Source organism: Oncorhynchus mykiss, chromosome 1, assembly GCF_057628025.1.
Source record: "Oncorhynchus mykiss isolate SJ-2025 chromosome 1, ASM5762802v1, whole genome shotgun sequence".
Taxonomy (NCBI): domain Eukaryota; kingdom Metazoa; phylum Chordata; class Actinopteri; order Salmoniformes; family Salmonidae; genus Oncorhynchus; species Oncorhynchus mykiss.
Genome location: NC_143022.1, coordinates 88,017,604 through 88,043,700, shown reverse-complemented (window position 1 = coordinate 88,043,700; position 26,097 = coordinate 88,017,604). Strand labels below are relative to the sequence as shown.

At 44.6% G+C, this 26,097-nt stretch overlaps 1 protein-coding gene across 1 annotated transcript in view; it reads right to left on the bottom strand.

Moving 5' to 3' along the window:
• Nucleotides 1-16,573: 16,573 nt before the first annotated feature.
• LOC110531225 (secreted frizzled-related protein 5) overlaps nucleotides 16,574-26,097 on the bottom strand; it is a 34,871-nt gene continuing 25,347 nt past the window's right edge. The window contains exons 2-3 of the mRNA XM_021614446.3: nucleotides 24,653-24,730; nucleotides 16,574-18,941 (exon numbers count right to left, since the gene is read on the bottom strand). Of these exons, the coding sequence (XP_021470121.1) occupies nucleotides 18,613-18,941; nucleotides 24,653-24,730 (407 nt within the window). The 3' untranslated portion in view covers nucleotides 16,574-18,612. The remainder of the gene's footprint in view (nucleotides 18,942-24,652; nucleotides 24,731-26,097) is intronic.

Genomic DNA, 26,097 nt, shown 5'->3' with positions numbered 1-26,097 from the left:
AATGGCATATGTGTGAATTAAGCATGGTTCTCGTTTATGTCAGTTCTTCGCAATATTCTTGGAATGTTCAAAAAATTATAGTTAGACACATTAACATAAATTTGCTATAAATTCCCTTCTCAGAACATGAAGAAAAATGTCCATAAAAATAACAAGAAATCTTTAGTAACCTTCAGAAACGTAAGAATGTAATTTAAAAGCATATACATTCCATTCTCAGCATCATCAAAACTCTCTCTATCCTTTATCTTGTTAAGTGTGTTCAGGTGTGCTGGCCGCACCCACTAATTGGCCACACCTGAGGATAATGAGCGATTGATTCCTTTGAAATTAGTTCTGTAGGGACTGAAATTAACAGCTTTGTAGGTGTAAAAAGATATGGCCTGCTAGCTCCATCCTTCTGGCGCAGTGGACTAATTCTAGGGATAGAGAACAGAAGATCATCGGTTAGAATCTCACTGATGTCACAATAATAATAATAATAAGAAAAATGTAATGCCTAAGCAAATTAATTTGTCCTAATGTATCTGTGCTTGGCGATCAAAAACGTTAACCCCAAATAAGATAGCAGTGTTATTAAAAGTCTCAAGGAAGTGAATCATAAACCTCCAAATAACCTTTTATTTTGTTTCGATTGTTAAGAAAATGTTCAATAGTTTCAAAACATTTAGAGAATGTTCTCAGAATGTTATTTAATTACCTTCAAGTGACCTATAATTTCCGTTCTCAGAACGTTAATAAAACCTCCCAGGAAAACTTTCAAGGAACCAGAGTAAAACGTTCTCAGAATCTTCTTGCATCCTAAAAATGTACGTTACCAGAACAGGTGAAAAATTTACTTCGGTTTTCAGAATGTTTAACAACATTTAGTTGTACCGGTCAGGAAATGTATGGTTTCGGTCCCAAAAACAAAGTGAATCCAAAAACATACATTCTCACAACTTCCAATGAACGAAATGTACTAGCTGGGGGAATTTTCAGTCGACGGTTATGTCTTCTGATCATGCACACACACATTGCACACACACACAAATCCTCCCCACCGACACACACACCACCACCAAACCCCAGGGACGTTGGGGAACACACCCAGTGGCCACAGAGTAATCAGCAGTGGAACATTAATACATAACGTGTAGAGTGGAAGGCCCCATGTCTTCAGAGGCCAGGGAGCATCTGTTGAGTCAATCAGTCCTGCTGGTCCTCTACAGAACAAACACATCAGACAGGAGATTTACACCGGCATGGAGACACACACACACACACACACACACACACACACACACACACACACACACACACACACACACACACACACACACACACACACACACACACACACACACACACACACACACACACACACACACACACACACACACACACACACATCCATATGCACACAGACACATGTACACACACGCACACAGACACACAAACACACGCACATAAATGCACACACACACACTCACACAAACAGACACACACACAAACACACACACACAAACAGACACACACAAACACAGATGGCCTGAAAACACACTAACATGGAGACGGATGCACACAGACACAAACCAGGGAGATTGCTCAAGAGTGACTTCTAAATTGGATGTCTATCCATGTCCTGGGGATATCGGGAAATACCTTCAAAACCGGCCACTAGTGGCAACAGCAAGCGTTATTATCATGAAGTCGACTTGGCTTTTGCTAGGGTGATGTGGATAGGGATGGATAGGATAATCCCATGACTCTAAGGATGTGTGTTCATTTTATATTTATTTTTCCTGTCCCAAACCTTAACCATTAACAATGAGTGCCTAAAGTTAATCTTTTAAACCTACCAAACGCTTAACTCTTCACCTTCTAAATTTGGATGTCTGGAGCAACATTGAAATTGAACGTTTTGAGAAACGGAATGAAACTGAGCAGGAGGAGTCAACCCAGTGTGTCAAAAACACTTTGACGTTTTCCATTTGGAGCAATGTGGATGAACGTTTAATTATGCAGGGAGACTGTGCGAGATTGTTGCAGCTTGTTACACACCCCACACACAAGAACATTGACACATGCCCTCTCTCTCTCTCTTTCTCTCAATTCAATTCAAGTGACTTTATTAGGAAACATATGTTTACATTGCCAAAGCAAGTGAACAGTAAACATTATACTCACAAAAGTTTCAAAAGAATAAAGACATATAAATGTTACGTTATGGCTATGTGAGTGTTGTGACAATGTGCAAAAGCTGAAGTACAAAAGGGAAAATAAATACACATAAAAATGGGTTGTATTTACAATGGTGTTTGTTCTTCACTGGTGCCTTTTTCTTGTGGCAACAGGTCACACGTTTTGCTGCTGTGATGGCACACTGTGGTTTTTCACCCAATAGATATGGGAGTTAATCAAAATGTGATTTGTCTCACATTTTTTGTGAGTCTGTGTAATCTGAGGGAAATATGTGTCTCTAAAATGGTCATACATTTGGCAGGAGATTAGGAAGTGCTGCTCAGTTTCCACCTAATGTTGTGGGCAGTGTGCACATAGCCCTAACCCTAACCCTTTCTCAATAGCAAGGCTATGCTCACTGAGTCTGTTTATAGTCAAAGCTTCCTTAATTTTGGTTAATTCACAGCGGTCAGGCGTTCTGTCATCGTTCTGTCATCGTTCTGTCATCGTTCTGTCATCGTTCTGTCATGTCACTCTCTGTTTAGGGCCAAATAACATTCCAGTTTGCTCTGTTTTTTGGTTGATTCTTTTCAATGTGTCAAATAGTTACTAATTTATTAATTAGACAACAATACATCACACAAAACAGCCACAACTGTCAGTAAGAGTGTCCATGATTTAGTCTTTGAATTAAGAGATTGAGATGAAACTGTCCAGTTTGAGTGTTTGTTGAAGCTCGTTCCAGTCACTAGCTGCAGCGAACTGAAAAGAGGAGCGACCCAGGGATGTGTGCTTAGGGGGCCTTTAACAGAATGTGACTGGCAGAACGGGTGTTGTATGTGGAGGATGAGAGTTGCAGTAGATATCTCAGATACGGGGGAGTGAGGCCTAAGAGGGTTTTATAAATAAGCATCAACCAGTGGGCCTTGTGACGGGTTTACAGAGAGGACCAGTTTACAGAGGAGTGTAGTGATGTGTCCTATAAGGAGCATTGGTGGCAAATCTGATGTCCGAATGGTAAAGAACATTTAGCCGCTCGAGAGCACTCTTACCTGCCAATCTATAAATTATGTCTCCATAATCTAGCATGGGTAGGATGTTCATCTGAATCAGGGTTAGTTTGGCAGCTGGGGTGAAAGAGGAGCGATTACAATAGAGGAAACCAAGTCTAGATTTAACTTTAGCCTGCAGTTTTGATATGTGCTGAGAGAAGGACAGTGTACCGTCTAGCCATTGCTCCCAAGTACTTGTATAAGGTGACTACCTCAAGCTCTAAACCCTTAGGAAGTAATCACACCTGTGGGGAGAGGGGCAATCTTCTTACCAAACCACATGACCTTTGTTTTGGAGGTGTTCAGAACAAGGTTAAGGGTAGAGAAAAGTTGTTGGACACTAAGAAAGCTTTAATGGAGAGCATTTAACACAAAATCTGGGGAGTGGCCAGCTGAGTATACGACTGTATCATCTGCATATAAATGGATGAGAAGGCTTTCTACTGCCAGAGCTACGTTGATGTACGTTGAGAAGAGCGTGGGGCCTAGGATTCGAGCCTTGGGGTACTCCCTTGGTGACAGACAGACAGACAGCAGATTTTCTGACTTTATACACTGCACTCTTTGTGAGAGGTAGTTAGCAAACTAGGCCAAAGACCCCTCAGAGACACCAATACTCCTTAGCCGGCCCACAAGAATGGAATGGTCTACCGTATCAAAAGCTTTGGCCAAGTCAATAAAAATAGCAGCACAACATTGCTTAGAATCAAGAGTAATGGTGACATCACTGAGGACCTTTAAGGTTGCAGTGACACATCCATAACCTGAGCAGAAACCAGATTGCACACCCAAGAGAATACTATAGACATCAAGAAAGCCAGTCAGTTGATTATTGACAAGTTTTTCCAACACTTTTGATAAACATGGCAGAATAGAAATAGGCCTATAACAGTTAGGATCAGCTTGATCTCCCCCTTTAAACCGTGGCTGCCTTCCAAGCAATGGGAACCTCCCCAGAATGGAGAGACAGGTTAAAAAGTTTGGAGATAGGATTGACGATGATAGGGGCAGCAACCTTAAAGAAGAAAGGGTCTCAACCATCTGACCCAGATGTTTTTTGGGGGTCAAGTTTAAGGAGCTCCTTTAGCACCTCGGACTCAGGGACAGCCTGCAGGGAGAAACTTTGTAGAGGGAGAAGCATCGGGGTAGTTGCAGTAGAAGGGGTGGGCGATGAGGAAATGTTGGATGGGCAAGGAGGCATGGCTGAGTCAAATAGGAATCCTGACTTAATAAAGTGGTGATTAAAACCTCTTAAAGATCTGCACTTTATATAAATATTCGCCTAAAATGACTTACCCAAATCGAACTGCCTGTAGCTCAGGCCCTGAAGCAAGGATATGTGTATTCTTCGTACCATTTGAAAGGAAACACTTTTAAGTTTATGGAAATGTGAAAGGAATGTAGTAGAATGTAACACAATAGATCTGGTAAAAGATAATACAAAGAAAAAACCATCCATTCGTTTGTATTTTTTTGTAAAATCATCTTTGAAATGCAAGAGAAAATCTGTAACGTATTATTCCAGCCCAGGTGCAATTGAGATTTTGGCCACTGTATGGCAGCAGTGCATGTGCAAAGTTTTAGGCTGATCCAATGAACCATTCCATTTCTGTTGTATGAAGGCTGCCCAAACGTGCCTAATTTCTTTATTAATAACTTTTCATGTTCAAAACTGTGCACTCTCCTCAAACAATATTATGGTATTCTTTGAAAAAAATAGGTTTATTTTAGCTTTATTCAACTAGGCATGTCAGTTAAGAACAACTTCTTATTTTCAATGCTGGCCAAGAAACAGTCGGTTTACTGTGTTGTTCAGGGGCAGAAGAACAGATTTTTACCTTGCCAGCTCAGGGATTCGATTTTGCAACCTTTTGGTTACAAGTCCAATGCTCTATCCACTAGGCTACCTGCCGCCCCCTTCACTGTAATAGCTACTGTAAATTGGACAGTGCAGTTAAATTAACAAGAATTGAAGTTTTCTGCCAATTTCAGATATGTCTCTGTACTGGGACATTTTCCTGTTACTTATAAACTCATGCTAATTGCATTCGCCTACGTTAGCTCAACCATCCCGTGGAAGGGAAACCGATTCCGAATAAGTTTTAAAGAGCTCAGCCATGTGCTTCTTGTCAGTAATTACCACATCATCAACATTAAAGGACATGGGCAGCTGAGGATGATGATAATGAGTTTAAGTATAGCCAATTGGAATATGTGGTCTGTATATTTTATCATTTCATTGAGGATACCATCAACACCAACGGCCTTTTGGGTTGGAGGGATTGTATGTTGTCCTATTCTCTCTCTCTCTCTCTCTCCGTCTCTCTCTCTCTCTCTCTCTCTCTCTCTCTCTGTCTCTGTCTCTGTCTCTCTCTCTCTCTCTCTCTCTCTCTCCTGTCTCTCTCTCTCTGTCTCTCTCTCTCTCTCTCTGTCTCTCTCTCTCTCTGTCTCTCTCTCTCTCTCTCTCTGTCTCTGTCTCTCTCTCTCTCTGTCTCTGTCTCTCTCTCTCTCTGTCTCTCTCTCTGTCTCTCTCTCTCTGTCTCTCTCTGTCTCTCTCTCTCTCTCTGTCTCTCTCTCATGTCTCTCTCTCTCTCTCTCTCTCTCTCTCTCTCTCTCTCTCTCCATCCCCATTGACTAGGGACTGAAAGGACCTGACAGGACAGAGTATATCCCTCTAGTAATTTAATAGGGTCTCTATGGGAGAGTACAGGGATTACCTCAATTAGTGTTGTCACAGTGACAAAACCCCCCCTTTGCTCGCTTGGGCTCAAAGGTCAAAGTTGACGACAGACATGGAGGCTTAACCACCGGTGTCACTCTTAATGACCTCCCACTGTCTATCTGTCTGTCTATCTGTTTGTATCTCTCTTCGTCTCTGGAGACCTTTCCATCTCCTCTCCCTCTCTCTCTCCCTACCTACCTTTACATATGTGTGTGTGTGATCATGTGTTTGTTTGCATCTTGCAGAGAGAGAGAGAGAGAGAGAGAGAGAGAGAGAGAGAGAGAGAGAGAGAGAGAGAGAGAGAGAGAGAGAGAGAGAGAGAGAGAGAGAGAGAGAGAGAGAGAGAGAGAGAGAGAGAGGTACAGTACCAGTCAAACGTTTGGACACACCTGCTCATTCAAGGGTTTTTCTTAATGTTTTATATGTTGTACATTGTACAATAATAGTGAAGAAATACAAAATGAAATATTTTAGATTTTAGATTCTTCAAATTAGCCTCCCTTTACCTTGACATCAGCTTTGCACACTCTTGGCATTCTCTCAACCAGCTTCACCTGGAATGCTTTTCCAACAGTCTTGAAGGTGTTCTCACATTAGCTGAGCACTTGTTGACTGCTTTACTTTCACACTGCAGTCCAACTCATCCCAAACCATCTCAATTGGGTTGAGTTTGGGTGATTGTGGAGGCGACGACATCTGATGCAGCACTTCATCACTCTCCTTCTTGGTCAAATAGCCCTTACAGAGCCTGGAGGTGTGTTGGGTCATTGTCCTGTTGAAAAACAAATAGTCCCACAGCTCAAACTAGATGGGATGGCATATCGCTGTAGAATGCTTGAATTGTGGCTTGAATTCTAAATAAATCACAGACAGTGTCACCAGCAAAGCACCCCCACACCATCACTCCTCCATGCTTCACGATGGGAACCACACATGCGGAGATCATCCGTTCACCTACTCTTCGTCACACAAAGGCACAGTGGTTTAAACCAAAAATCTCAAATTTGGACTCATAAGACCAAAGGACACATTTCCACCGGTCTAATGTCCATTGCTCGTGTTTCTTGGCCCAAGCAAGTATCTTCTTCTTATTGGTGTCCTTTAGTAGTGGTTTCTTTGCAGCAATTTAACCATGAAGGCCTGATTCAAATAGTAAGTAAAGTACAGATACCCCAAAAACTATTTAAGTACTTTACACCGCTAGTCGTACAATACCTTAGCTTTTCTTCACTTTGACATACACACTGAGCCGGTCTCGTTTATCTTGGTTCTACATGGTCTGCAGGACGAAATACAAATACTGTCATCTCTCTGTAGTTGTTAAACAACTGTGTTCTTCGTGTTCTGTGTGTTTTTGTGTGCGTGCATGTGTGCGTGCATGTGTGTGTGTGTGTGTGTACGTTTGTGTGTGTATGTGTTTGTAGACAGAGGTGACAAGCAGACAGACAGGCTCTAATCAACTGTGAAAAAGGTTCCCCTTATCACCGCACAGCAATAAAGGCACACAAAGGAACCATTCTAATGCAGTGTGTGTGTGTGCAGGGGGAAAGCAGGGGGGGAAACAGGGTGAGAACAGGGGGAGAGCATGGGAGAACAGGGGGAGAGCAGGGGGAGAACAGGGGGAAAGCAGAGGGAGAACAGGGGGAGAGCAGGGGGAGAACAGGGGGAGAACAGGGGGAGAGCAGGGGAGAACAGTGGGAGAGCAGGGGAGAACACGGGGAGAGCAGGGGAGAACAGGGGGAGAGCAGAGGGAGAACAGGGGGAGAGCAGGGGGAGAGCAGGGGGAGAACAGGGGGAGAGCAGGGGAGAACAGGAGGAGAGCAGAGGGAGAACAGGGGGAGAGCAGGGGGAGAGCAGGGGGAGAACAGGGGGAGAACAGGGGGAGAGCAGGGGAGAACAGGGGGAGAGCAGGGGAGAACAGGGGGAGAGCAGGGGAGAACAGGGGGAGAGCAGGGGGAGAACAGGGGGAGAGCAGGGGGAGAACAGGGGGAGAGCAGGGGAGAACATGGGGAGAGCAGAGGGAGAACAGGGGGAGAGCAGGGGGAGTACAGGGGGAGAACAGGAGGAGAGCAGGGGGAGAACAGGGGGAGAGCAGGGGAGAACAGGGGGAGAGCAGGGGGAGAGCAGGGGGAGAGCAGGGGGGAACAGGGGGAGAGCAGGGGGAGAGCAGGGGGAGAACAGGGGGAGAACAGGGGGAGAGCAGGGGAGAACAGGGGGAGAGCAGGGGGAGAACAGGGGGAGAGCAGGGGGAGAACATGGGGAGAACAGGGGGAGAGCAGGGGAGAACAGGGGGAGAACAGGGGGAGAGCAGGGGAGAACAGGGGGAGAGCAGGGGGAGAACAGGGGGAGAGCAGGGGAGAACAGGGGGAGAGCAGGGGGAGAACAGGGGGAGAGCATGGGAGAACAGGTGGAGAGCAGGGGGAGAGCAGGGGGAGATCGATGGATACAGAGGGAGAGCAGAGGTAGAACAGGGAGAGAGCACGGGGTGAGCAGGTGGAGATTGATGGAAACAGTGGAAGGACAATAGCCAGACTCAACAGTGTGTGTGTGTGTGTGGTGTGTGCGTGCGTGCGTGTATGTGTGTAAGTGTGTGTGGATTTGCATCCTTGTGTGTGTGTGTGTGTGTGTGTGCGTGTGTGTGTGTGTGTGTGTGTGTGTGTGTTTGTAAAGGGGACCAGAGGACAGAGCTGGCTCCTGTCTGTATCCAGGGTCCCTCCTCAGAACCTCATTAGTCACACTAAGTGACCTTTGAGGAGGTGAAGATAGACGGGGGATGGGACACAGCCAGAAAGCATATCTCACTTTCCATCTCCCTCTTTTCCCTCTCGCTCTTTTCTCTGTCCTGTCATTTTTCTGCTGTCTCTCTCTCTATCTCTCGCCCCTTTTCTCTCTCCTCCATCACGCTCTCACCCTCCTGGGTGGTTCAGTGGTTGAAGAGTTGAGTGAGCCCATACTGTTCAACAGGTTTTTATATATCATACACTACAGTACAGCATTGTCTAAGAATATATTTAGAGAAAGTGTGTGCACTATATCAGAACTGTCAATGTATTTTGCTTCCTTTTAACAGGTTTTGGCAACCCTGTTATATAAATCCCAGATCCCACAGTAGAGTGTGTGTTATTGAATGGGTGTGTGTGTCCCTTTCAGTGTGTCAGATATGCAGACGTTGTCTGTTTAAATCATCTCTCAACCACTCTCTCTCTCTCTCCCTCTCCTCTCTCTCTCTCTCTCCCTCTCTCCTCTCTCTCTCCCTCTCTCTCCTCTCTCTCTCTCTCTCTCTCTCTCTCTCTCTGTCTCTCTCTCTCTCTCTCTTTCTATCTCTCTCTCTCTCTTTCTCTCTCTCTCTCTCTCTCTCGCTCTCTCACACACTTTCTCTCCCTCTCTCTTTCACTTTTTATCTCTCTTTCTCTCTCCCTTTTCCCTGGGTAGTAGCTTCAGCCCAGGGAGACTGGTCTTTGTGTGTAGCCTGATTAGAGGCAGTGTGGGCTGGGGAGAGCTGTCTGCTGTGTTGGACTGTCTGGAACTCCTCCAGACATACAGTCAGACGTGCTACTGAAGAGACAGGCTGGAATGTGGGAGGAAACACACACACACACACAATTACCGGAGAAGGAAGGAGGACACACACACACACGCTAATGCTGCCTGGAGGGAAGGCACAAGGTGACTTAGCCCTCTGAGACAGATCCTTGTGTGTGTGTGTGAATTTGTGTGTGTGGTTGTCTGTATGTGTGTGTCTTGTTTTGCTATCTTATCCCTTAGATTTGAGTTAGTATTACAAATGTGTAAAGTGGAGAAGCTGTGTTTGTATTAATGTATATACGGTGGGGAGAACAAGTATTTGATACACTGCCGATTTTGCAGGTTTTCCTACTTACAAAACAAAAATCCAGAAAATCACATTGTATGATTTTTTAGTAATTAATTTGCATTTTATTGCATGACATAAGTATTTGATCACCTACCAACCAGTAAGAATTCCGGGCTCTCACAGACCTGTTCGTTTTTCTTTAAGAATCCCTCCTGTTCTCCACTCATTACCTGTATTAACTGCACCTGTTTGAACTTGTTACCTGTATAAAAGACACCTGTCCACACACTCAATCAAACAGACTCCAACCTCTCCACAATGGCCAAGACCTGAGAGCTGTGTAAGGACATCAGGTATAAGATTGTAGATCTGCACAAGGCTGGGATGGGCTACAGGACATAACTGTTGGCGCAAATATTAGAAAATGAAAGAAGTTCAAGATGACGATCAATCACCCTCGGTCTGGGGCTCCATGCAAGATCTCACCTCGTGGGGCATCAATGATCATGAGGAAGGTGAGGGATCAGCCCAGAACTACTCGGCAGGACCTGGTCAATGACCTGAAGAGAGCTGGGACCACAGTCTCAAAGAAAACCATTAGTAACACACTACGCCGTCATGGATTAAAATCCTTGCAGCGAACGCAAGGTCCCCCTGCTCAAGCCAGCGCATGTCCAGGCTCATCTGAAGTTTGCCAATGACCATCTGGATGATCCAGATGAGGAATGGGAGAAGGTCATGTGGTCTGATGAGACAAAAATATAGCTTTTTGGTCTAAACTCCACTTACCGTGTTTGGAGGAAGAAGAAGGATGAGTACAACCCTAAGAATACCATCCCAACTGTGAAGCATGGAGGTGGAAACATCATTCTTTGGGGATGCTTTTCTGCAAAGGGGACAGGACGACTGCACCGTATTGAGGGGAGGATGAATGGGGCCATGTATCGCGAGATCTTGGCCAACAACCTCCTTCCCTCAGTAAGAGCATTGAAGACGGGTCATGGCTGGGTCCTTCAGCATGACAACGACCCGAAACACACAGCCAGGCAACTAAGAAGTGGCTCCGTGAGAAGCATCTCAAGGTCTCAAGGTCAAGGTCCTAGCCAGTCTCCAGACCTGAACCCAATGGAAAATCTTTGGAGGGAGCTGAAAGTCCGTATTGCCCAGCGACAGCCCCGAAACCTGAAGGATCTGGAGAAGGTCTGTATGGAGGAGTGGGCCAAAATCCCTGCTGCAGTGTGTGCAAACCTGGTCAAGAACTACAGGAAACGTATGATCTCTGTAATTGCAAACAAAGGTTTCTGTACCAAATATTAAGTTCTGCTTTTCTGATGTATCAAATACTTATGTCATGCAATAAAATGCAAATTAATTACTTAAAAATCATACAATGTGATTTTCTGGATTTTTGTTTTAGATTCCGTCTCTCACAGTTGAAGTGTACCTCTAATAAAAATTACAGACCTCTGCATGCTTTGTAAGTAGGAAAACCTGCAAAATTGGCAGTGTATCAAATACAAAAATCTCCCCACTGTACATATTGTACAGTATCTTATCATGACAGTAAGTGTTTTACAAAGAGAAACAAACAAAAATGCCTTGGAGTTCCATAGAGTAAACAATCTTAGATAGTGAATGCCAAAATCCCATATGTATTTTGGTTTGAAAATACAGTGCCTTGCGAAAGTATTCGGCCCCCTTGAATTTTGCGACCTTTTGCCACATTTCAGGCTTCAATCATGAAGATATAAAACTGTATTTTTTTGTGAAGAATCAACAACAAGTGGGACACAATCATGAAGTGGAACGACATTTATTGGATATTTCAAACTGTTTTAACAAATCAAAAACTGAAAAATTGGGCGTGCAAAATTATTCAGCCCCTTTACTTTCAGTGCAGCCAACTCTCTCCAGAAGTTCAGTGAGGATCTCTGAATGATCCAATGTTGACCTAAATGACTAATGATGATAAATACAATCCACCTGTGTGTAATCAAGTCTCCGTATAAATGCACCTGCACTGTGATAGTCTCAGAGGTCCGTTAAAAGCGCAGAGAGCATCATGAAGAACAAGGAACACACCAGGCAGGTCCGAGATACTGTTGTGAAGAAGTTTAAAGCCGGATTTGGATACAAAAAGATTTCCCAAGCTTTAAACATCCCAAGGAGCACTGTGCAAGCGATAATACTGAAGTGGAAGGAGTATCAGACCACTGCAAATCTACCAAGACCTGGCCGTCCCTCTAAACTTTCAGCTCATACAAGGAGAAGACTGATCAGAGATGCAGCCAAGAGGCCCATGATCACTCTGGATGAACTGCAGAGATCTACAGCTGAGGTGGGAGACTCTGTCCATAGGACAACAATCAGTCGTATATTGCACAAATCTGGCCTTTATGGAAGAGTGGCAAGAAGAAAGCTATTTCTTAAAGATATCCATAAAAAGTGTTGTTTAAAGTTTGCCACAAGCCACCTGGGAGACACACCAAACATGTGGAAGAAGGTGCTCTGGTCAGATGAAACTTTGTGGCAACAATGCAAAACGTTATGTTTGGCGTATAAGCAACACCCTGAACACACCATCCCCACTGTCAAACATGGTGGTGGCAGCATCATGGTTTGGGCATGCTTTTCTTCAGCAGGGACAGGGAAGATGGTTAAAATTGATGGGAAGATGGATGGAGCCAAATACAGGACCATTCTGGAAGAAAACCTGATGGAGTCTGCAAAAGACCTGAGACTGGGACGGAGATTTGTATTCCAACAAGACAATGATCCAAAACATAAAGAAAAATCTACAATGGAATGGTTCAAAAATAAACATGTCCAGGTGTTAGAATGGCCAAGTCAAAGTTCAGACCTGAATCCAATCGAGAATCTGTGGAAAGAACTGAAAACTGCTGTTCACAAATGCTCTCCATCCAACCTCACTGAGCTCGAGCTGTTTAGCAAGGAGGAATGGGAAAAAATGTCAGTCTCTCGATGTGCAAAACTGATATAGACATACCCCAATCGCAGCAAAAGGTGGCGCTACAAAGTATTAACTTAAGGGGGCTGAATAATTTTGCACGGCCAATTTTTCAGTTTTTGATTTGTTAAAAAAGTTTTAAATATCCAATAAATGTCGTTCCACTTCATGATTGTGTCCCACTTGTTGTTGATTCTTCACAAAAAAATACAGTTTTATATCTTTATGTTTGAAGCCTGAAATGTGGCAAAAGGTCGCAAAGTTCAAGGGGGCCGAATACTTTCGCAAGGCACTGTAAATGGCACCAATAAGATACTTATTTTAATATACATTTCTAGTATATTTTATTTATTTATTTTTTGCAAAACAATAAAAACAGAACTACTTATAGTTGTATTGGTTAAAAACATAACTGCAGAAGTAAAAAAAATGAATATTTTTCTGATTAAAGGAAAAGTGAGTTCATGTGCTCTGTCTGCATGTACGATTCTTGGTGTACCATATCATACCATAAAGTATAATTGAAGCAAATTATAACAAATAAAACCTTTTCCTTTTTAAAATGGAACATTTTTTTCACTACAGCCATTTTACCACCATTATTTTGTTAAATTATGTTAGATTTGAATACATAAGTAAATACCTGGTAACTAGGGAACCGTACTAAAAAGAGACATATTTCTAAGTGATAGTGAGAACCAGAGATTTTACCACCCGACGGGTAGTTTAGTCCATAGTGTGAGTCTCTCTCTCTGGCTGTTGTTGCGTCCTCGAAGTCCTTTTCCTTCTTGCTTTTCTAAGATGTAGTTTCCTTCTCTCTCTGTTTCTGGTTTTGAGCAGTAGGCTTATTGTCCCAATGCAGGCTGCGCTGTACCACAGTCAGTGGCAGCATCAATCCATCCATAAACATCTTCTTTCAATCAATTCATTCATCCATGTCTTATTTTTTTATATATTTTTCATATCAACAACCTATTTTTTTCCACAATGATTAACAAATGTCCCCTTTAATCTACACAAAATAAGACGCATGAAAAGACCATGGTAAAGACCATGAAAAGACCATGAAAAGACCAGCGTCAGGTGTCTTTTGAATATTCCATAATGTTCCTGTGTAGGCTTGCAAAATTCTAGTAGGGCGATTCCATGCCAAGATTTTTGTTATCTCAGATTCTTCTGCCAATTCTCACATAGAAACATCAATTCTCACATAGAAACATCATTTCTCACATAGAAACATCATTTCTCACATAGAAACATCATTGGGAAAATGGATGCTTCACAAGCTTTTCACATTTGTATCACCATTTATTTTTAGGCCATTAAAAAAAATATACCTGCCTGTAATCTGTGAACCTTACATGGTATTTGTGTCATTATACTCCTTGTGTCTAAAATATAAAAAAATACATGTTCATATCTCAAAAGTTCATATATTTTTATTTAAATTATTTTTTGCCATATAGTTTGGAACAATATACTTTTCATACACGTGACATTTCCAGAGTGGCTCTCTGGTACTTTTGAAGATATGACCCATTTTATATATAGAATTTGACATCATAGGTCATTAACCAATCACAGCCCTTCTTTAGGATTGCACATTCAGCAAATCACCAGAATACATTTTCCCATTCACTGTGTTGTTGATGCTCATAAAATATAGCAGAACTTAAACATTTGCAGAGAGCCCACTCTGGAAATGTGATGTACTTGTAGAGTATATTGTTCCAAACAATATGTCTTAAAATAAACAAAATCTAAAAGGATATTCATATGTTTAATGTTGAATAAATGAATGTGACAAATTGTATTTCAGAATCTAGACAACCTCTATATGCTACAGCACACTATGAGGAGTATGATGACACCAAGGTGTTGTCTGCATCGAGTGCGTTTCACAGGTCACAGGTCACAGGTCATAGGGTCTTACAGGAGGCATGAAGGTCTAAAAAGTTATTCAAATTATAAAAGCATGTCAAACATCCTCCCTCCAATTAAGTTTTTATTTGAGAATTGCAAGAACAATCTGAGAAGCCCAAAATAGTTTTGGTCTATCCTGGCGTGAAATCTCCCAGTAACTCCCTAAATTCCCAGCATTTCTGGAAATCCTGGTAGGAAGATTCCTGGGATCAGAAGAAATGTGTGAATCCTCCGCTCAGTATTTCTAGAAAACCTGAGATTATTGGGAAAGTTACAATTATTTTGCAACCTCTGTGTTTTCAGAAAATACCTGATCTAGCTCAGTCATGATTATGAGCAGAATGGCAAACTGTTTTTTATATACACTCTGGACAGACGGAGTTTTCGATTTCAGTGTCTCCTGAACTTACAACCTTTTTTACACATGCTCTGTGGCAAATTTTATCTTACCCCCTTTTCTCACAATCATTCATTCATCACATCTTGAAGCTTGCTCTACTCTAATGGCCGCATCCTCTCGAAGATTTACAAAACTATTCAAACCACCACACTGCAAGCACTACTGCCATCTGTATGAAGTCATGCCATCATTTTTACTATGTTCCTCTGCTATCGTCATAATGATAAATTGATTGCTGTAAAATATACATGTGATTGTTTTATTTATAGGATATAAGAATTGAATAGTGTCTTGGAGGATCCTGTCGCATCGTGTGTGATACACGCTGAGCACAATATGGCAGGGCAGTAACATCAGCACCCCTGTATCCAAAATCTGTAGTAACCATCTCAAAAACAGGAAAGAAAATTAATAGAAAAATGTCAGCGAGTTATCTGTTATAAATTCTGAGATTCTTTGGGGCTCTCAGGGCAGGTATAACAGACAGAGAAGGTGCTACTGTAGGGTAGGGTTAGCTAGTGAGTTAGTGAGTTAACAGAATAGGCTACAGGGGGGTGGGGGGGGGGTTAGAAGGAAAGATATTGGGCCAAAGAAAGGTTCAATGTTTGTGCTAGGAAGCAAGCTGAGAGGTCTGGAGGGTGTTTGCTAGAACATGGTGGGATATGTGGAAAACTGGGGTAGGACTGGGAAAAAACTTGGGAGAGAGACTGGGGGAGACTTGGGAGAGAGACTGGGGAAAACTTGGGAGAGAGACTGGGGGAGACTTGGGAGAGAGACTGGGGGAGACTTGGGAGAGAGACTGGGGAAAACTTGGGAGAGAGACTGGGGGAGACTTGGGAGAGAGACTGGGGGAGACTTGGGAGAGAGACTGGGGAAAACTTGGGAGAGAGACTGGGGGAGACTTGGGAGAGAGACTGGGGGAGACTTGGGAGAGAGACTGGGGAAAACTTGGGAGAGAGACTGGGGGAGACTTGGGAGAGAGACTGGGGGAGACTTGGGAGAGAGACTGGGGAAAACTTGGGAGAGAGACTGGGGGAGACTTGGGAGAGAGACTGGGGGAGACTTGGGAGAGAGACTGGGGGAGACTTGGGAGAGAGACTGGGGGAGACTTGGGAGAGAGACTGGGGGAGACTTGGGAGAGAGACTGGGGAAGACTTGGGAGAGAGACTAGGGAAAACTTGGGAGAGAGACTGGGGGAGACTTGGGAGAGAGACTGGGGGAGACTTGGGAGAGAGACTGGGGGAGACTTGGGAGAGAGACTGGGGGAGACTTGGGAGAGAGACTGGGGAAGACTTGGGAGAGAGACTGGGGAAAACTTGGGAGAGAGACTGGGGGAGACTTGGGAGAGAGACTGGGGGAGACTTGGGAGAGAGACTGGGGAAAACTTGGGAGAGAGACTGGGGGAGACTTGGGAGAGAGACTGGGGGAGACTTGGGAGAGAGACTGGGGGAGACTTGGGAGAGAGACTGGGGGAGACTTGGGAGAGAGACTGGGGGAGACTTGGGAGAGAGACTGGGGAAGACTTGGGAGAGAGACTAGGGAAAACTTGGGAGAGAGACTGGGGAGACTTGGGAGAGAGACTGGGGGAGACTTGGGAGAGAGACTGGGGGAGACTTGGGAGAGAGACTGGGGGAGACTTGGGAGAGACACTGGGGAAAACTTGGGAGAGAGACTGGGGGAGACTTGGTAGAGAGACTGGGGAAGACTTGGGAGAGAGACTGGGGGAGACTTGGGAGAGAGACTGGGGGAGACTTGGGAGAGAGACTGGGGAAGACTTGGGAGAGACACTGGGGAAAACTTGGGAGAGAGACTGGGGGAGACTTGGTAGAGAGACTGGGGAAGACTTGGGAGAGAGACTGGGGGAGACTTGGGAGAGAGACTGGGGGAGACTTGGGAGAGAGACTGGGGGAGACTTGGGAGAGAGACTGGGGGAGACTTGGGAGAGAGACTGGGGAAGACTTGGGAGAGAGACTGGGGGAGACTTGGGTGAGACTGGGATAGATAGACAGGTGGGAAGTAGCCTGACTGCCAGTCTGTTTGTGTTATCATGCCCAGCTCCCTGTGTCTCATTGACATTTTGGCTTGAACAGCAATGGAGCACAGACATATCTGGGAGCAGGCTAGATGGGAAGGCCAATCTGATACAAATAGGATACAAGTGACATTTGTGAGATATGAAGGAAACATCTCCACAATGTCACTGGAAAACAGTATGATAGGTAGGAAACTGGAAGGACATCTGGGAGAGGGGGAAGCATCTGGGGAAGACAGGGAGGATAGAGGGGAGAGGGGGAAGCATCTTTCTGGAAGGATAGAGGGGAGAGGGGGAGACAACTGACTGGAGGCATAGAGGGGAGAGGGGGAAGCATCTGGGGAAGACAGGAAGGATAGACGGGAGTGGGAAGCATCTGGGGAAGACAGGAAGGATAGACGGGAGAGGGGGAAGCATCTGGGGAAGACAGGAAGGATAGACGGGAGAGGGGGAAGCATCTGGGGAAGACAGGAAGGATAGACGGGAGAGGGGGAAGCATCTGGGGAAGACAGGAAGGAGAGACAACTGAGGGATAGAGGGGAGAGGGAGAGACAACTGACTGGAGGGATAGAGGGGAGACAACTGACTGGAGGGATAGAGGAGAGGGAGAGACAACTGACTGGAGGGATAGAGGGGAGACAACTGACTGGAGGGATAGAGGGAAGAGGGAGAGACAACTGACTGGAGGGATAGAGGGGAGGGGGAGACAACTGACTGGAGGGATAGAGGGGAGGGGGAGAGACAACTGACTGGAAGGATAGAGGGGAGAGGGAGAGACAACTGACTGGAGGGATAGAGGGGAGACAACTGACTGGAGGGATAGAGGGGAGGGAGAGACAACTGACTGGAGGGATAGAGGGGAGAGGGAGAGACATCTTTCTGGAGGGATAGACGGGAGAGGGAGAGACAACTGACTGGAGGGATAGAGGGGAGAGGGAGAGACAAATGACTGGAGGGATAGAAGGGAGACAACTGACTGGAGGGATAGAGGGGAGACAACTGACTGGAGGGATAGAGGGGAGGGAGAGACAACTGACTGGAGGGATAGAGGGGAGAGGGAGAGACAACTGACTGGAAGGATAGAGGGGAGAGGGAGAGACAACTGACTGGAGGGATAGAGGGGAGACAACTGACTGGAGGGATAGAGGGGAGAGGGAGAGACAACTGACTGGAGGGATAGAGGGGAGACAACTGACTGGAGGGATAGAGGAGAGGGAGAGACAACTGACTGGAGGGATAGAGGGGAGGGGGAGACAACTGACTGGAGGGATAGAGGGGGGAGGGAGAGACAACTGACTGGAGGGATAGAGGGGAGGGAGAGACAACTGACTGGAGGGATAGAGGGGGGAGGGAGAGACAACTGACTGGAGGGATAGAGGGGAGAGGGAGAGACAACTGACTGGAACGATAGAGGGGAGAGGGAGAGACAACTGACTGGAGGGATAGAGGGGAGAGGGAGAGACAACTGACTGGAGGGATAGAGGGGAGGGGGGAGACATTTGGGGAAGACTGGGGTTGTGATAGTTGTATCAGTAAGGTCACTGGAAGACGGTATGATAGGTGGGACACTGCTGACTCTTCATGTACTTGATGGCGAACTTCAACTCTGTACTCTTCTTCTCCCATTTGTGGATGGACATAAGCAGCAGCTGCTGGTCCACTTTCCGGCCCATGATGAGGAAGTTACTGCCAAGGTTGTCCAGCTGAGCACAGGGGCAGTTGGCTCCATTCTTTATGTACAGCGTCAGCTTCTTCAAGTCCTTCTTACGCAGGACACCCATCTTGAGCACCTTCTTCTTCTTCTGAGCGGCGATGAGTTTACGGTCGCCATTCTCTTTCTTCACTTCTTTGATCTTCATCTTGATAGCTATGGGAGAAGGGAGAGAGAGAGGAAGGAGAGAGTGGGAGGAGAAAGTGATTGAGAGAGAGAGATGGAGAGACAGATTGAGATAAACATTTGGATCAGTGACTTGCATTTTAATCTCAAATAAACCTCCTATGGCAGTTTTGCCTTTAAGATGGAATCTATGGCAGAGTAAACAAACATAACTTAAATCCATGCCCTAAACAACAACAAAACTCAGAAAAACATGCAACCCATCCCTTTAGCAAATGGAATCAGCCACAACATTGGACAAAAACATTCAAAAACTATATGAAAGCTACTCATGTGTTTTGTGTTGGGACCTGGACATGCCTTGATGGCACACGCACACATACACACACGCACACACGTACACACAAACACGCAAGCACGCATTCACACACACACACACACACACACACGCACACACACACGCACACACAAACATGCATGCACGCATTCACACACACACACACACACAAACATGCATGCATGCACACACACACACACACACACACACACACACACACACACACACACATTTTTTATTTCACCTTTATTTAACCAGGTAGGCCAGTTGAGAACAAGTTCTCATTTACAACTGCGACCTGGCCAAGATAAAGCAAAGCAGTGGTACACAAACAACAACACAGCGTTACACACAAACAAACGTACAGTCAATAACACAATAGAAAAATCTGTATTCATTGTGTGCAAATGAAGTAAGGAGGTAAGGCAATAAATAGGCCGTAGTGGCAAAGTAATGACAATTTATCAATTAACACGGGAGTGATAGATGTGCAGATGAGGATGTGCAAGTAGAAATACTGGTGTGCAAAAGAGCAGAAAAACAAAACAAATATGGGGATGAGGTAGGTAGTTGGTTGGGTGGGCTATTTACAGATGGGCTGTGTACAGCTGCAGCGATCGGTAAGCTGCTCTGACAGCTGATGCTTAAAGTTAGTGAGGGAGATATAAGTCTCCAACTTCAGTGATTTTTGCAATTTGATCTAGTCACTGGAAGGAAAGGTGGCCAAAAGAAGTGTTGGCTTTGGGGATGACCAGTGAGATATACCTGCTGGAGCACGTGCTACTGGTGGGTGTTGCCATGGTGACCAGTAGGCTGAGATAAGGCGGAGCTTTACCTAGCAAAGACATATAGATGACCTGGAGCGAGTGGGTTTGGCGACGAATATGTAGCGAGGACCAGCCAACGAGAGAGCATACAGGACGCAGTGGTGGGTAGTATATGGGGCTTTGGTGACAAAACGGGTGGCACTATGATAGACTACATCCAATTTGCTTAGAGTGTTGGAGGCCATTTTGTAAATGACATCGCCGCAGTCAAGGATCGGTAGGATAGTCAGTTTTATGAGGGTAAGTTTGGCAGCATGAGTGAAGGAGGATTTGTTGCGAAAAAGGAAGCCTATTCTAGGTTTGATTTTGGATTGGAGATATGAGTCTGGAGGGAAGGTTTACAGTCTAACCAGACACCTAGGTATTTATAGTTGCCCACATATTCTAAGTCAGAACCTTCCAGAGTAGTGATGCTAGTCGGGCGGGTGTCGGCAGCGATCGGTTGAAGAGCATGCATTTCGCTTTACTAGTATTTAAGAGTAGTTGGAGGCCACGGAAGGAGAGTTGTATGGCATTGAAGCTCGTTTGGAGGTTTATTAAGGCAGCGTCCAGAGAAGGGCCAGATGCATACCGAATGGTGTCGTCTGCGTAGAGGTGGATCAGAGCATCACCAGCAGCTAGAGCGACATCATTGATATATACAGAGAAAAGAGTCGGCCCGAGAATTGAACCCTGTGGCACCCCCAGAGAGACTGCCACACACACATACACACACGCACACACTCACTCACGCACGCACACACACACATACACAAACACGGGTAGACCCCGCCCCAAGCACAGGGGTACTTTACACCTCTCCAGAGGGTCATCATTTACCCTTACACAACTAATCACTATTACCTTGGGACTGCCACAAGACCACGTCCTCTGTGTCTGTGTGTTTATGTGTGTCTGTGTTTGTTTCAGAGAGGAATTCTCCATGTAAGCACACCCTGACAGACCAAAAAGAATCATGTTGAGGATGAAGGACCAACGTTGGTATCAAACATAGTTATGTTCCCAACCACCTGGAACATTGACATGTTACTTCTGGCCTCCTTTCCTCCTGTTTTCTAATGTTTCTTACACACAGACACACACGGGGTCTTAATATGTTCAGGGGGGTATTTGTGTGGTGTGTGTGGGTCCCACCAGCCAGTATTTGACCTGAGACATTGTACAAAATAATGCAAGTAACAGAAAATAAAATTGGAATTGAAAGAGTTGTCTGACAGTTTTCAGAAAGGAAACAGCAGTTTGGATGACTTGGTGGACCTAGTACACGCACACACACACACGCACGCACGCACGCACGCACGCACGCACGCACGCACACACACACACACACACACACACACACACACACACACACACACACACACACACACACACACACACAAAACCTCAGCTGTAGGTAAAAGTATTTGCCCTTGCCCTGTGTGCCCCCAGGGCACCATTGAGGAAGGTAAGTTACTGAGTACCAGAGAGCCTAGAGATGCCTTTCTATCCAAGGTGAAACCCTTCCCATATTGGTCAAATATGTCTCCTCCTTACAGTGACAGGAAAGGAATTGAGTAAGAAACAGTAACAGAGACCCAGTCAATAACAGAGACCCAGTCAGTAACAGAGACCCAGTGATATTCAGGGAGTGGATGGAAGTGAAAGGAGAGGAAAAGAGGAGGACACACAGACAGACAGAGGCCAATAAAGAGAGAGAGAGAGAGAGAGAGAGAGAGAGAGAGAGAGAGAGAGAGAGAGAGAGAGAGAGAGAGAGAGCCTGTCATTTTGAGCAGAAACAGCCCTTCCTGGGGTGAGCGCTTGTCAGCCTCACTAACATGCAGGTGTTGGGTATATAGATTTACACCCAGCAGGTTTACAGCCAGGCCTCTGCAAACAAGTCTCAGGCAAGGATAAGGATATTCATCTCATAGATGTTCAGATGATATATTCAAGCCAAGTCATTTATAAATAGGTACAAATGAATTTAAATGTTGAGGCGTTACCAGAAGTTGACACCAAGTGTGAAAATCTTGTATAATAATGCTGTCATTGCTGCTGAATATTTGCGTCATTCTTGGCTCAATCAAACAATCCAAGTCTCTAAAATCTTTACCTCTGTAATCATCTCTGGATTTCACTCAACTAACTACTAGACACTCAGCTAAAAGAGTTCATGCTTTGAAGTGAACAATGCTCTCCTATGCTTGTCGGTGTGTGTGTGTGCTTTGATTGGCTATCTGCCTTCATACGCAGTCAAATTGCATTCTGAGATAGTTATTGTGTCATGTTATTTCATGCTGTTTTCCACAACTATCCTATTTTATTCTCCTTGGACTATACAGCAGACTATTATTCAATCTCCCAATTAAACAGATGGATAAAAATCTAGATTACTATTGTCTTACCTCATGTTAGATGAAAAGGGAGTGTGTGTGTGTGTGTGTGTGTGTGTGTGTGTGTGTGTGTGTGTGTGTGTGTGTGTGTGTGTATGACCAAGAACTGTGTGGCTGGCTGTTAGTCAGTGTTGGCTGCTTCTCTGAGTGTGAAACAGAATAAAGACACTAGATGTGTCCCAAATGTCACCCTATTAACAATTTGAAACACTCGTTTTGACCAGGACCCATAGGGTAGTGCACCTATGGGTGACGTAGTGCACTGTGCAGGGAATAGGGTTCCATTTGGGTCACGTGGCTTGTATTGTATTGCTCTTGGATTTGAATAATGCATCATTCTTCAAGCAGAAGTACATTCTCAGTAATATCAGTTCTGGCTGGTATCATGTTAACGTAATATCAGTTCTGGCTGGTATCATGTTCACTTCTCAGTAATATCAGTTCTGGCTGCTATCATGTTCACTTCTCAGTAATATCAGTTATGGCTGGTATCATGTTCACTTCTCAGTAATATCAGTTATGGCTGGTATCATGTTCACTTCTTAGTAATATCAGTTATGGCTGGTATCATGTTCACTTCTCAGTAATATCAGTTCTGGCTGGTATCATGTTCACTTCTCAGTAATATCAGTTCTGGCTGGTATCATGTTCACTTCTCAGTATTATCAGTTATGGCTGCTCTCATGTTCACTGGTGATAAAAGGTCATCAAATATATATTGGATATATACAGTATTGGATAATATCTTACATTTGGGGCGGCAGGATAGCCTAGTGGTTAGAGCGTTGGACTAGTAACCGGAAGGTTGCAAGTTCAAACACCCGAGCTGACAAGGTACAAATCTGGCGTTCTGCCCCTGAACAGGCAGTTAACCCACTGTTCCTAGGCCGTCATTGTAAATAAGAATTTGTTCTTAACTGACTTACCTAGTTAAATAAAGGGGGAAAAAAAAAAAGAAGTTTGACTGTGTTTGAACCTCTATTCTATGTGATCAAATGTACCAAAAAAGGAAAGACTGGTTGAATTGTGTTGCTACACTATGCTATTTTGAAAAATGTTTGCCACTAGGGATGTGGACAGCCTGGTCAGTATCCATGATTATCATAATAATTCAATGGAGAGTTTTACTCAATCCTCCAAAGACTGGCTGAGGCTTTTCTCTAAACTTACACCCACACAACAGGATTTCTACACACTACAGCCAATCCAGAACATGATCAACTCTGAAGACTCTGGCAACGTTCGAGGGAGTGTTAAATGTAGACGCTTTTCAGAGTTATAGTCTTACAGGGACCAGCTAAAAGACTTGGCGAACAGAGGACATTCAACTCAGTGTGTCCTGCTGGGACCATAATTACATTCAGGGAACGAGAGACGGAGACGTTACCTCAATGTGGTATGGACCTTATCATTGGGACATTGCCTGAACTGTAACATTCAAAACACGACATGGCACAAAATGAGTAAATAATTACATTGAATTGTTCCAAAATGCACTTAAACTGAGCTTGAACACAGCCTGCTAACTGGACTTCCTAACACAGGACATACTGTTGTCATTCTATCAGAGTTATTGTATGTATCCCACATTGTAATGGATTCATTATCATGGTTCTCCTCACCAGTTACATGTGGTGGTGATGTGGCGGTTAGCTGATGTAGTCCTTAACAATTTCTGCTTGTCTATGCGTGAGGGAGTTTGCATATCTGTGTGTGTTTGTGTCGTCTCTGTGCATGCTTGCATGCATGCGTGTGAGAGTTTGTGTGTGTGTCTGAGAGAGTGTGTGATGGAAAGTTTGTGTGTGTGTGTGAGGAGTACTGTTGTATTGTGGCTGTGAGCCCTCAACATTGTGTTTCTCATTACTGTCATCGTCTCTGGAGTGAGATTTGTGTGTGTGTGTGTGTGTGTCTGTTTGTGTGTGTGTGTGTGTGTGTGTGTGTGTGTGTGTGTGTGTGTGTGTGTGTGTGTGTGTGTGTGTGTGTGTGTGTGTGTGTGTGTGTGTGTGTGTGTGTGTGTGTGTGTGTGTGTGTGCGTGTGTGTGTGCGTGTGTGTTAGTGTGTGAGAAGACAATCTACTGTACGGAGTCAAACTAGAACCATGGTCTCATTTAACTACACACATCACAAGGCTGCTCCTAGAAACTGACTAGCTCTGTCACATGTTTGAGTGTGTGTGTGTGTGTGTGTGTGTATAGCTCTTACCAAAGTCGCTGGCACAGTAATGCTCCATGATGTTGTCAGCTTTCAGTTGGTTATCACATGGAGGACAGACTTTAGATGCTGGGGAGAAAAGAGAGAGAGAGGAGAATGATTGATATTGTAGCAAAGTCAGAGTGCAGTACCACCTGGGGTTTGAGCCTTGGACCTTCGGACCGTCAACCCAACACCTCAGCTGTTACACCAAGAGATCCGAAGCTCTTGACAATGACGGTAGGTGTTGGGTTTAGGAGCCTACAATACATGTCATAATTGTAGCTAGGTTAGACTACAGGTACAGTAGAGGATAATTAGATGGTTCATATAATCAGCAGCAAGAAGGGAGTAGAGTAGAGTAGAGTAGTGTATAGAGCAGAGTATAGTAGAGTATAGAGCAGAGAAAAGTAACATATAGAGAGTAGAGCATAGAACAGACTAGAGCAGAGTATAGAGTAGAGTAGAGCATAGAGCTGAGTATAGTAGAGTATAGGGCATAGAATTGTTGTGTTTCGAGTGGGGTAGAGCACAGAACAGTGTAGTAGAGTACAGTGCAGAGTATAGTAGAGTAGAAAGCAGAGTATAGTAGAGTATAGAGCAGAGTATAGGGCATGTAATTGTAGTGTATCGGGCGGAGTAGAGCATAGAACAGAGTAGAGCAGAGTATAGAGTAGAGTAGAGCATAGAGCTGAGTATAGTAGAGTACAGAGCAGAGTAGAGTATAGAGAATAGCAGAGTTTAGAGCGGAACAGAGTAGAGTAAAGTACAGTATAGAGTAGAGCAGAGTATAGAAAAGAGTACAGCATAGTATAGAGCAGAGTAGAGTCAAGTAGAGCAGAGTATAGAGCAGAGCAGAGCAGAGTAGAGTAGAGTTTAGAGCAGAGTAGAGCTGAGTATAGAGCAGAGTAGAGCAGAGCAGAGTAGAGTAGAATAGAGCATAGAAAAAGAGTACAGCGGAGTATAAAGTAGAGTAGAGCAGAGTAGAATATAGAGCAGAGTAGAGTAGAGCTGAGTACAGAGTAGAGTATTTTGCCGAGTATAGAGCTGAGTAGAGCAGAGTAGAGTCGAGAAGTGCAGATTAGAACAGAGTAGAGTATAGAGCAGAGTAGAAGCAGAGTAGAGTCGAGTACAGCAGAGTAGAGTAGAGATTCAAGCAGAGCAGAGCAGAGTAGAGTAGAGCAGAGTATAGAGTAGAGCAGAGCAGAGTATAGTGTAGATTTTAGAGCAGAGAATAGTAAAGGAAAGTAGAGTAGCGCAGAGTATAGAGCAGAGTAGACAAGAGTATTATGCAGAACAGAGTAGAGCAGAATAGAGCAGAGAATAGAGCAGAGTAGAGTTGAGTAGAGAAGAGTATTTTGGAGTATAGCGCAGAGTAAAGCAGAGTATAGAGCAGAGGAGAGCAGAGTATAGGGCATACTAGAGTAGAGTGGAGCAGAGCAGAGTAGAGTATAGAG